General features: G+C 43.9%; 1 protein-coding gene across 1 annotated transcript; it reads right to left on the reverse strand.

The window, feature by feature from the left end:
- Window positions 1-653: 653 nt before the first annotated feature.
- LOC120993918 lies at window positions 654-13,069 on the reverse strand. Its single transcript, XM_040422381.1, has 4 exons — window positions 11,733-13,069; window positions 11,301-11,508; window positions 9,759-9,860; window positions 654-803 (listed from the first exon to the last, which is right to left on the reverse strand). The coding sequence occupies exons 1-4, from the start codon at window positions 13,067-13,069 to the stop codon at window positions 654-656; spliced, it is 1,797 nt and encodes a 598-aa protein (XP_040278315.1).
- Window positions 13,070-13,560: the final 491 nt, after the last annotated feature.

Here is a 13,560-nt window from a genome sequence, read left to right on the forward strand (position 1 = left end):
GCTCCGAGCCGAACAAACGGTTGGGCTCAAAGGGAAGGCCACATAAATTATACTTAGAGGAGTTGTCAGCGACCCAAGGCTTAAGCCACAAAGGCCTACGGGCCGCTGACACAAGGGCCATGGATTTGGCCGCCAATTTCAGCTGAAGCTGCGCGGTATCAAACAGGAAATCCGTTGCCAGGTTAATAGTCTTGAAAGCAGCCAGAATGTCGTCACGAGACACCTTCTGATCGACGTCCATCTGAATCTGGTTCAGGCGAGTCCAGAGGAACTTAGAGACCTCAGTAGCAGCAATGGCTGTAGAAGCGGAAGCTGCGGCTGCCGTATAACCTCTCCTCAGAGTGCACTCTGCTCTCCTGTCAAGGGGATCCTGCAGACTAGACCCATCGTCTGCTGGAACCAGAGTGCGTTTGGACAATTTGGCAATAGCCATGTCCACCTGGGGAATGGAACCCCATGATTCCACCAAGGATCTAGCCATCGGAAACATGGTTCTAAATTTCTTGGTTAGAACCGGACCTTTTTCAGGTTTCTTCCACTCTGTACGCATGACAGAGAGGAGGGTCTCATCCACTTTAAAGACACAAAGTGCCCGACTGGCGGGATCGGAGGGCTCCCCGGGGTCAACATCATGGTCCCCCGACCTGATGGATTTAAGTAACTTTTGTTACTTCTCTGGAGTAGGGACAGCTATCCTCCAAAAGAGCGCTACAATCGTAGCAGGATAAATGCTTCCTCTTGGAACCCGTCTTTCTGCCTTCCGAATCCCGTGGAGAAGACATCAAATTGCCTGTTACAATTACCTGTAAATGTTAAGGAGAAAAGGCAAAAAGGCACACCGGCGGAAGCTGAACATGAGGACCAGAAGTATAAGGCACCAATAAGTGGAAAAACACTGACTTATAGAGACTCTGGGAGCTAGCTTGAGAAGCATGTGCAGCCAGAGACCAAACTGGTGCACAATGCTTCCTTAAATAGGGAAGGGGTTGGGCCCAAAAACAAGCTCCCGCCCCCAGATGGAAAAACTCCAGATGAACTAAATAAAGGTTTTCCCCAAACCAGATAATCACTCTAAATCCCTCAACAGGGGGAAAGAACGCCGAGTATAACATAAAATCCTATGCGAACGCGAAACCGGGAAAGCACTCCGTCACTTCCGGAAGATGGCGGTGCCCAGTGGCTGCAAGAAAACTGGACCGAGGACGTCGCCAATCCCACCGCAGCAAAGCGCAGCTGCCCTGAGCCGGCAGCTTTCTCAGGTTGCTCAAAGCAAAAGAAAGGGCAACAGCCCGCTGACAAAACGAAAAAAGATCCCCCCAAGAAAAAAGCGTGGATCACCGCCTAGTCCACCTGTCCGGGAGGACAGAAAAAAAAACAGTGGGCTGGGGGTGATTCCCTCTCTTATTGGGCATACTTAAGTGTTTTATTGCTTTATTACTTGGGCACATAAAAAATTTGGCTGGTCCTACCAGTCCACGGGAAGGGGGGGAGGGGGGGGGGGGGGGTTAAACCCATCTGTGCTGCTGGTAGGACGTAAGGGAATAGGTCATTTTATGATTACACATTCCCCTTAGTTACCTTAGTTGTGTCCTTAGTGGATTAATTACATAGTAATCAGATAAACAGCCAAAATTATAAAAAAATATATATATATATTTTCCATAAATATTGGGGGTCATTTACAAAGATTGGCTTTTCCCCCCTGCGCTGGCAGAGAAAGCACCTAATTTCTGATGAGGCCACTGGCAGTCCGGGCGCCTGGAGTAAAAACTACTCTAGCCCCTGACCGCTTTTATGCCTGTTTTTAAGTAGTAAACGATAGTAAATGTGTTGAGTCTGGTGTTTTGGCCCCCGTCACTCCCAAGTGGCGAGCATGGTGGAAAAACACCCGTGCAACAAAATATTGTCGCATAGGCATTTAAAAAATTCCCAAAATGTCTTGCAACTTTTTTACACCAAAAACTGGCATGGCGCACTTTGTCATTTTTTTGTAAAATGATCCCTTTCTGACAGGTGGATCCCGTTGATAGATTTGGTGCACTTCACTCCAGTGCAGATTTAGATAAAGAGTGGCATGTGAAAAACCAGGCTTCATAATTCCACCCCCACCGTGTTTTGTCTGTGGCTCGCAATTAATAATTGAGAATGTGTGATATTTCTGTGCATTTGGAGACAGAAGTATACCGACATAGTCATACTTCATAATTCCCAGATTATAAAATCTCAGACGGAGCACTGACCCTCATTGAAGAGACACAGCAGTGTATGGAATCTTACAAAATGCCAATCTTTGATAAATGACCCCCCCAGAGACTCTAAAAACAGTCAACAAGTGCACTGCCGTGTTTGGCCACAAGATGGCATCTTATCACTATCATTCATATCAGAATTCAGGTTGTGGTCATGCAACAGAATGATGTAACATGCAGAGTCGCCGTGTCACTTTTCTATTTGGAAGTGCCCTCTACACCATGCTACGCCTGCCCAGTTTTCAACCACAGGTTGCCTCATCTATAGACATCATGCAGGATCCCCTGGCTTCCGTCCTACCAAAACCTCATTGGCACATAGCACATTTTAAGTAATGAAAAACAGATTTTCTGTGCAAAGATGGGAATGATCTTCATTTGTTCTCAGAGGCAGATAAACTGTGAAATATGTAGAAGGCCTCATGCACACGACGTCAGTGATTTGGCTTCAGTGGTCCGTGTCTGATTTTGCTTCAGTTGTGTTTCCTTGTGTCTTCCTTTTTTTTGTCTGACAGGGGGAAAAAAAGGAAGGTTAATGAAAAGTGTAATTTTATTGCACCAAGGTCTTGTAGAAAAAAACGCGGACACGGATGACATACCACGACATTTTTTTTTTTTTACGGACCCATTGACTTGAATGGGTCCGTCCTCCGTTTTCCACTGACAAGAATAGGACAGGTTATATTTTTTTGACGGACTAGATCACGGATGCGGAGAAAAAAAACGGAGGACTATCAGTTTTTTTTCACAGCTCCATAGAAATGAATGGGACCTCTGCTAAACTGTGAAAAATGACGGAACGGACGTGGATGCACACAATGGTCGTGTGCATGAGGCCGAAGGCTCACAAAGAAAGGAAAGGCAACAGCCAGGGGCGGACTGTGAACTTAAAGTGGCCCTGGAAAAAAAACTAAAAGTGGCCCCATATTGTAGGTGGGTGCAAATTGACAGAAGGAAGGGCCAACACAAGTAGGCGTGGCCAGCAATACCATATTGCCCACAAAATACCAACCCAACAGGGCCAAATACCTCAATGCAGCACAATATACTGACCCAGCAGCACAAAATACCTCTTCAGAAGCTGCACCTCTGTGGTGGCCAGTGCCAGCTGCCACGTTCTGTCCTCCTACTCCAGTTGCCTAAAGATGGCAACACAGTTGATTCCAGAATCAGGAGGACACCTGTTACCCGCCAGGTACATAACTACTTGACGCCTCCAGCTTTAATTTACTCTAGGAGCGACAGATCCAGACTCCTATTTCTAGCCTGTCATTCGGCCTCGTTGCCCACATGTCCTAAGTCTTCCTTCTGCTGATTCAAGGGTCAATTTATTGCTTTTTTTTTCTATTGCTCTAGGTTTTATTTTTTCTACAGTGGGGGATGGTGGATTTTTTTCCCTGCAAACTTGACCATTGGATGCCCTTGCAGTTACTCCAATCCTCTTTGGCATTTCTACCTGGTCCTTGAGCTATATAGTCTCTTCTCTTAGGGCTCTTTCACACTTGCGTTATTGTCTTCCGGCATAGAGTTCCGTCGTCGGGGCTCTATGCCGGAAGAATCCTGATCAGGATTTTCCTAATGCATTCTGAATGGAGAGAAATCCGTTCAGGATGCATCAGGATGTCTTCAGTTCCGGAACGGAACGTTTTTGGCCGGAGAAAATACCGCAGCATGCTGCGCTTTTTGCTCCGGCCAAAAATCCGGAACACTTGCCGCAAGGCCGGATCCGGAATTAATGCCCATTGGAAGGCATTGATCCGGATCCGGCCTTAAGCTAAACGTCGTTTCGGCGCATTGCCGGAGCCGACATTTAGCTTTTTCTGAATGGTTACCATGGCTGCCGGGATGCTAAAGTCCTGGCAGCCATGGTAAAGTGTAGTGGGGAGCGGGGGAGCGGTATGCTTACCGTCCGTGCGGCTCCCCGGGCGCTCCAGAGTGACGTCAGGGCGCCCCAAGCACATGGATCACGTCATCCATGCGCATGGGGCGCTCTGACGTCATTTTGGAGCGCCTAGGGAGCCGCACGGACTGTAAGTATACCGCTCCCCCGCTCCCCGCTCCCCGCTCCTACTATGGCAACCAGGACTTTAATAGCGTCCTGGGTGCCATAGTAACACTGAAAGCATTTGGAATCCGGATTCATTAACTTGCCTACATGGCTGGCTAATAATATTTAGCTCTCCTCATGAAAACCAATTAGTAGGAAGGCAACTTCAATACTTTTCTAAACCTTAAAAGTCTATATGGTTAGTGGGATATATACGGCATAAAATATATATTCTAAATTATATATATATATATATATATATATATATATACACACATCGATACACTGTTATACATAGATGACATATTATATAAGTCATTGGTTAAGATATGTTGCAAATTTAAATACACCACACAGGAATATATAGAATATAATTATGAAGGCATGAATGGGACATTCATACACCCAATGCTTTCTACAAAGTAGACCTCCCTAATGATTTTGTAATGAAGTAAAATAATACATTGCTATTCAAATGGTTGTTTCTCACAGATACATGTCTGTAGGGCCCATTATAGTATTAACGGATATACTACATCTGCTCACTATAATTTTAAAAGACAATATACTCTATGTCCCCACAAACATGTTCCCAAACTGAACTCAGCATAACCTCATCTCGGCCTGTTTCAATCCTATAGAGAAATATCAGACTCTGGTTCAATCTGTGATTACACTTAAAGGCAATGGGCATTGCTATTTAGACCATAATATCTTTAGATAAGATTGTACATTTATGAAAATGCACGACAAATCCCCCTTCATTCCAAAATATTCCACAAAGTGAGAATATATTTGGAATGTCAAAACTTTTCATATGTCTTCTTCATGGCTCACGGCGCGCAGACTTTGTCTATGGTGTTTTAGCCATAGTTTACCTAAAGTCTTTTTGAATAATCTTATCCAACGCACTGTTTTGGATGGTCCGCAAACTCAACCATTCCATAGATCCTGCAAAACAGGATATAAGTTCGATGAATGTTTGTTTTGATTCTTCATCTCCGCATGTATACTTAGTAAGTTACTTTTCAGTGAACCGATCTCCAGTTCCAATGTTTTAATGGAGATGGAATTGGCAACGGTTACACCTGTGGCAATGACAGCGCCCACTACGCTAAAGATTATAGCGGCAACAATGACAGAAATAAACCGTCTCGGTCTTTGACTCGTAGAAAGCTGCTCTCTGGTCAAGGTCTTTCTCGCTTGTTCCAGTATTTGCGTAATCCGTTCTTGGGAATATCCGATATGCGTTTGGTACCAGGTTTGGATCTCCGGTGACAGGATCTCAGACATGTTGAATTGTTTTTCGATGAAGACGCGTGGATCCAGGCTGATGTAAATCTTCTGGGACAAAATCCTCTTGTTCGTCAGAATGAATCCCGCGGTGTCCTGCAGCATGATTCCGGATGAAGGACCTGGCACAACAATCGGTTCGGCGTGGAATTCTTTCCCCAAGATTAGGATGACATAGATGATGGCAATGATCTTAGTCGGCATCTTGCGCCTAAAATATTGTATGACAAAATATGAGTATATGCATCTTTCACTTTTTATCCTGTAAGAAAAGAGTTAATGCTATCATATATTTTTGATTGGCATAGGTTCTTTTCTTGAACAGGGTAAGTTCCTTATTTTAGAGGTTAGTTAAGAGATGTTTAGTTATAGAGGAAACACATGTGAGAATGGGTTAGTATACACGTTTGTTCATACAATACCAATCCTAATTTTCGTCTTTAGCTGGAACTGTAAAATCTCTTTACCTCTTCTCCTCAGACTCCTATCTCTCGAAGTCGTGAGCTAGGATGACAAACACGTAATTGATTAATGTGCACCCATTTTTCCACAAATTCATCCCCCTTAGGGATTTTTATCTTGTATACCACTGGTGACAACTTTTCAATAATGACATAAGGTCCTTTCCATGAAGGTAAGAATTTTCTCTCCTTCACTTGATCCCGAGCGAAGTTATAGAGATAAACCTGATCGGAAATTTGATACTCCTTCTGAGTTGTTTTCAGATCGTAGTATGTTTTAGCACTCACTGCGGCTTTCTCTATATTCTTCTGGGCAAACGCAAAAGCATGCTGAAAGTGCTTGCGTAAATTTTCCACATATTGATGCGATGTTGTAGCATTTATCAAATTATGATCTGTTGTCCTGTATAATAAATGCTGGGGTAACACCATCTTCCTTCCTGTGATCATCTCGAAGGGAGAAAGTTTGGTTGCTGCGCTTGGGGTGGCCCTGATGGCCATAAGAACCAAAGGCAGTTTGACATCCCAGTCCTTACCAGATTCATTGACAAATTTTTTTAGAACGTTCACGATGGATTGGTTGTAGCGCTCCACTCCACCACTAGAGGCTGGCCGATAAGCTATATGCAGCTTCCTTTTTACCCCCAGTATTTCCCACATCTTTGTCATCACTTCACTAGTAAAATGACTTCCACGATCGGACTCAATGCGTTGGGGAAGACCAAACCTGGAGAATATGTGGTTAATGAGCAGAGATGCACATACGCTTGAACTGCATGTTTTGCACGGCAAACATTCTACCCATTTTGTGAACAAACAAGTTACGGTTAACATGTATCTGTTGCCTTTTGATGATGTGGTTACTGGTCCAATGAAATCAATTTGGATGTCTGACCATGGCATGGACATCCCCCTTTTCATCAGTGGTGCCCGATGAGTGGGTCCTTGTGGCTGGAACTGAGGGCATATTAGACATCCTTGACAATATGTTCGCACGTCTTGTAACATATGCGGCCAGTAAGCGTAGTCCCGTAATAACTCGTATGTTAGTTTCTCACCTCGATGTCCAGCTGTTGGGGCATCATGGGCATGTTGTAGCATCAGACCTCGATACGCTGCCGGTACTACCCATTGCGTGATACCGTTCTTTGAGGTCCTTATCAGCAATCCATCCTGTAATGAGAATTGGGACTTACCCTTCATCAAAATCCGTAACTCCTCCTTACCATCACAGTCTTCTGTATTTATGGGACAATTCTGTGGATCCAGAATGTGGTTATAAAAGAGACCAATAACTGGATCCCCCTTTTGGCCTGCAATGAGATCCTCACTAGGGGAATCTTGGCTCCATTGCAACACATTAGCTTCAGTTCCCTTTTGGGCCTGACTTCTTGTCGTTGCATCCACTTGGATAGTTCCCATGAGGTCATCAACGTCAAAGACTTCTCCGTCAATGGCTGCTTGTTTGGCGAGGGAATCTGCTAGGTCATTCCCTTCTTTATCCATACCTGGATACTTTGAATGACCCTTTACCTTTTTCCAGTAAATTGTAAGACCGTGGGTGGTAACCATCTCGTCAATCTTACAAAACATCTTACCATGCTTGACTGGCTTGTTGTTGCTTCTCATCATGTTGGATCTTTTCCATCCGGGGAAATATTCCACAAAGCTATTACGAATATAATCAGAATCTGTGATGATTACAAACTCCTTAACATCATATTTGATAGCCATTTGTACGGCTTTGTACACAGCAGTAAGCTCTGCAACCTGGCTGCTTTTGGAACCAATTTTGTATCCAACGGATATCTCTGGGAACATATTATTCCACACGATTCCGACACCTGCAACCAGCGTGTGTTCGGATCCTACATCGGTATGGAAGGAACAGCCGTCTACATATACACACGGTAATGATTTGCAGTACTCCTCTTCGTAAGATTTATATGGGGATGATGATTGTTCCTCCAGGAAGTCATTCTCCTGCGACTCACCTTGATGTTCCGCATTGGTACAATCATGGAGTTCAGCTAATCCTTGAGCAACTGGGTTCTTATTATTTTGTTTATACCTGATCTCCAACGGCCATCCCATTAAGGACATCGTCCAGGCGGTTATCCTGCTATTTGACAGATTTCCATCCCTTATCCGATCACTCTGCAAGTATTGCAGCGGTTGGTGTGCAGTCTCCACAATGATTCTTTCACCTTGGATAAAACTCCTGAAATATTGTAAAGCCCACACAGTTGACAGTAAGGCTTTCTCACAGCTATTGAATTTTACCTCTACTGGTGACAAGGATTTGCTGGCATAGGCAATGATTCTGTTCCGGTTTTCCTGTTTTTGGAAAAGGACTGCACTCATGCTTTTGTCAGTGAAACCTGTTTCCACGAAGAAAGGTTTTCCCCCTTCTGGATAGGCAAGGCATGGAGCCTGGATAAGTTTGGCCTTGAGTTCATTCACAGCTTGCTCATGACGCTCACTCCATTCCCATTTTACTCCTTTCTTCAGTAACTGCAAAAGAGGTTTTGTAATTTCGGCATAATTATCTATAAACTTACGTGAATAGTTCATCATGCCCAAGAATGATCTCAACTCCTTGAGATTTGTAGGTGACTTGGTGTTGATCACTGCTTCCACCTTCTTCTTCTGTGGGTTGATTCCATCAGCAGTGATTTCGTGACCTAGGAAATTGACCTTGGCACGACACCATTGAGCCTTCTGAAAAGAAAGTTTCACACCAGCTTTCCTCAGCTGGGTTAGTACATGCCTCAGTTCTACAATGTGTTCCTCAAAAGTTGTGCTTTTGATTAGGATGTCATCCACATAGGATAAGGTACCTCGTTCAGTGGCATCAGGCATTGCCTTATGCATGAACACAGCAAATTCATGGCCCGCATTTATGTACCCGAAGGGCAGTCGGGTCCATGCATATTGTTGCTTTCCAAATGTGAAGGCCAATTTGTACTGATCCCTCTCGTCAATTTTAATCGTCCAGTATCCTTGTGCACAGTCAAGGGCGGTGAAGATTTTTGATCCTTGAATTTGTGCCAAACATTGGTCAATATACGGCACGGGCCATCCGGACATGTAAACACGTTTGTTTAATTGTCTTAGGTCCGAGCAGAGACGAAATTGACCATTGGGTTTGAGGACCCCAAGTATCGGATGATTGAACGAGCTGTGTATTGGACGGATAATGCCCCTCCTCTCCAGGTTTTTAACGATTTCCGATAGTGACTCGTAAGCCGCCAGCGGAAGTCGGTATTGTTTGACAAAGACAGGGGGTGCATCTGGATCTGTCTGGATCCTTGCAACATGTATGTCTGTTTCTCCACAGTCATAAGAATCCTTGGCGAACATGTCCTGGAACTCTGTGAAGAGCTCCTTTAGCTGTTGACGCTCTGACTCATCGGAGCATGCATCAGCTATAGAGACTTGTTCCTCCACCCGCTCCTGAAATTCTGAAAAGATTTCCGGCTGACTTAACTCGTAAGCTTCTTCAAGCTCACTGGTTAAGTCATTTTGGGTGTAGTGTACCTTATCCTTTCCTTGCTGGCAGGATTCGTATTCCCTCTCATCGATCTCATGGTTGAAAACCAATGATGATTCTTCGATGTGGCATGTACCTTCTTCAGAGCTGAAAGGATAAACAGAGTGTATATTGAATAACCCCTCAGGGGTTGAGGAAAAACTTTGTTCTACTACCTGTTCTTCCGTCAGGTATTCATCAGGAATAAGTCCAATAACATCATTCTGGAATCCAAAAGTGTAGTATTCTGATTCCATAGCTAAACCAATTACGGTGTCCTTTTGCAAAGATATGCTATGGGGAATCATATTATGGACTACCATCTGTAATGGAACCTGATGGACGTTTATCATAGGAGTAGGCTTTAACTTTAGGCCGAGTTGTTGCATCCGGTTGGATAAACAGATCAAGGCATCTGCATTCTTCAGTTTCTGTCCCTTCTTCACTTGAATGGGGAGAAGAAACGGTTTGCATCCTTCAGGGATTTCAACCTCTTCAGCAACCTCAATACTTACGGCGTAGGGCATCTGTTGTCCCCCTCTCAAAGCTTGCTCTACATCCTGGAATCCCTCTGGGTCTCCTGGTAATCTGGACCATAAGGTTTTATTCACCAGATCAATCTGTACAGCAAATCTGTGTAGAAGGTCGTTACCTATATACATTTGGTATCGTGGTCCATTTATCACGATGAAAACGTGTTCCGTGGTCTTATTTCCTATGGAGATAGACAAAAGACATCTTGCAACCACATTATGACTCTGGGAATTTCCATCCAGATCATGAACCCATTGTTCCTGTGGAGAGAAACTTTTAATCATTTTAGGATTGGGGACCTGTTTTAAGAGTCCTAAGCTTATGTAGCTGGCTTCGGATTTCAGATCCAGTTTGGCATATTTCACCCGGGTTATATTGTTCACTTGTATGGGAATCAATAAATTGTCATTGACCTTTTCAATCCGTACCATGGATTGAGTATGTTTGGTCAGGTCCGCGACTTTGTGATTTCCTCCTTCAAGAGAAATAGTTAATACATCATCATCCAAGGTTACCTTTTCGATTCTGTCCCTCTGGATGGTAATGATGTGAGCGGCACCGTTGACAGCTTCCTCGGGCTTACCATTGTTTAGGATCGTGACATCCGGCATTTGATTGTTCCTGAAATGAACTTCAATCGAGTTAGGCCTCTCTTCAATCACGTGACAACTGCGTTGTGTTTGTGCATTGCAAGAGAGTTCATATGCAATGGGTGTCTTCACCTGAGTCCAGACTGCTTCATTAATGAAGTCTATTATGGTACTCAACCTTTTCATAAGGTCAATTCCTATTATCAGCCGATCATATGGAAGATCCACAATCAATGTGGGGTGTCTAATGGTCTTTTTGCCAATTCTAAATGTCAACCATGATGTACCTTTTACCTGTAAAGCATCTCCACCTACACTTATCAAAGAGCCATCAAATGATCTTAATCTCGGCTTCTTTGTCGTCAGATCCAGAATCTTTTGGAAATAACTATATGATAAGATGGTGGCTTGTGATCCGGTGTCGAGTAAACTTTTGATTGGTCCGATAAGTTCATTTTGGAGATATGATTCCACAAAATATCGGCCGTCAACCTGGAATAAATCACACAAGAAATTAGAATGTTTACTCATATGATTCCTCTGTAGGGTTTGACCTCTCTGCAGCTTCGTGACCTCTGCATTCCTGTGTCTCACAGGAGAAGTTGGAGGAGCAGCATCGGCCCCCACCCTTGGGGAAAACTGGATTATATCACAGTTTACAGCTGATTCATGACTAGAGGCTGGAATGATGGGATCACACTCTGGAATAGACGCATGGTCGCAGGGATCGACACGATTAGACTGTAAGACAAATAAAACATTAGACACCTCCTCCCTGGCCCCAATCTTAGGGTCAGGGGTACTGCAAGGAGAAATGGTATTAGTAATCACATCAGATTCTTTCACATCCATCTTAATAGCCTTGCAGTGGCCTGGGTTCTGACCCGGCCCAAACTGCTTTATGATGTTGAGCTGGGACCTGGAGTTGCCCCTAAAAAAGGTTCAGGCTGTTTTCCTGGGGATACCTGGGACAACTTTCTCACAATGTCATTCAACTGGGCCACTTGTTCTGCCAGCTGATCAAACCTGTTTGGTTTGCGCATATTTTGGTTTTGTGAGGCGCCCTGATTATTGGTGGGTGACCTACTCCTAGGTGAGTTTAAGGGTTCCTGCCTATCTTCCCTCTGTTGTCTGGGCCTGTTATTCCAGCGTCTGTAACCCTGGGAATCCCTATTGTAATAGGACCTATATTGGGGACCATTATTGTAATATGGACGGTAGTTAGACCTCCCAGCACCAGAATTATCCCCCTCTGACCCGTTGGGATTTTGGGGCTTGGTTTGCTTGGGTCTTACCTGTTGTTGCTGGGTTTGTTGGACAGGACCTGTAGACTGAGAATACTTACGTGGCTGTGTTTCAAATCCCAAGCTAGGGTTTACCTTAGCTTCAGCTATATTTTGCTCTGGGGATTTTTTAAATCTTCTCTCACCTGTTTCATGGCATTCACTGATATTATACAGCGTGGTGGCAGCCGTCACCAACCTATCCAAGGGAGCTTCAATATCCAGATCTCTGGCTAGGCTAAGTTTGATCTGGGTTGGCATAGCATCATAGAACAACTGCTTAAACTCTTCAGATTCCCAGTTTGGGGATCTATATGCTAACCCATAGGCATTTTTAAGGATAGAGAGGAATTCACGGGGACTTTGATTGGGCCTACATGTAAGCTTATATATGTCTCGTTTTGCAGCAGTAATGGTTCGGTAAGGTCCGAATTCCAGTTTAACTTCATGCAAAACACTTGGCCAATCTTGAATTCCTCTCTCCCTAAAAGAGGTAAAGTAATGACGATATTTATCATCAAATGCCCATGGAAGGAATCTGATTCTGTCAGCATCAGAGTATAATTTTAAAGAATCCATAGTGGATTCATACAGTTCTAAGTGATTCGCTATCTGAGAAGAACCTTTCTTAGAGAACTTGGACACAGTGGTATTTAAAAACTTAATTATGCTGGATGAATTTTGATCCTTTTCTGAATATTGGTAATTTTTCTTCCTAGAGACCACCTCAGCATATGATGGTCGCCTGGGACCCTGATCCTCTTTGTGGGTAAACACCTGTCTGCTTGGCAGGGAGTAAGATACATGCTTTCCCACATCACTATCAGACTCACATGCGCTTTCCCCACTCTCATGAGACACATATTGCACAGGTGATTTAACCCTAACCCTAATATGTCTATCCAAGGGAATATGAGGAGAGACACTTCTAGGGGCTTCCATATTACTGGCACCTAGTAAGGTGGTTACAGTTTGCAATGCCTGGTTCAATTGGGTTAATGCCTCCTGTGTTATCACACCAACACTTTCAGGTTGCTGAGTGTCTTGGATGGGGCCTGCTTTAGGAGCATGTGATGACATGTCTGGATGTTGGGGAGTAAGACATGGAGGGTCAGGAGATCCCACAGCGTTAGATGGATCCCTTTCAGCATTGACTATATTATGGGCTGATCCATCTGTCTGCTTAATTTTGGAATACTGACGATATAAATCCTCTAAATCATTTTTTGCCTTTTGGTATGCATCATGGCTGTGACTAAGGTTGTACTCTAAGTCTTTGATCATCGCTTCTGCGGATTTTAGTTCTGATTCCATCTTGGATACGTATCTTTTTGTACCCATTATAGACTCATACCTATCTTTAGAAAGAGTACTGACCTCAAACAATGCATACAAAACAGGTGGCAATGCAGATAAGAGGTGTTGGTCCCTCTTGGAATTATCATTTGCCAAATCCATATATGTCAGGTAACTATCAACCATGCCACCTAACTTCCATATATCCCCACGTTCTTCATAGGCTCTTGCCTGCAGCTCATTAGTCCATTCATCTATATTTTTATCTAATTTCA

Source organism: Bufo bufo, chromosome 3, assembly GCF_905171765.1.
Source record: "Bufo bufo chromosome 3, aBufBuf1.1, whole genome shotgun sequence".
NCBI lineage: Eukaryota > Metazoa > Chordata > Amphibia > Anura > Bufonidae > Bufo > Bufo bufo.

Coding starts and splice junctions, on each gene's coding strand:
- LOC120993918 (XM_040422381.1), bottom strand. CDS start 13,069: ATGTCATCACATGCTCCTAAAGCAGGCCCCATCCAAGACACTCAGCAA. Junction 11,509..11,732: donor AATATGCGCAAACCAAACAG/GTTTGATCAGCT, acceptor TTCTCCTTGCAG/TACCCCTGACCCTAAGATTG. Junction 804..9,758: donor AATACCTGACGGAAGAACAG/GTAGTAGAACAA, acceptor TAACATTTACAG/GTAATTGTAACAGGCAATTT.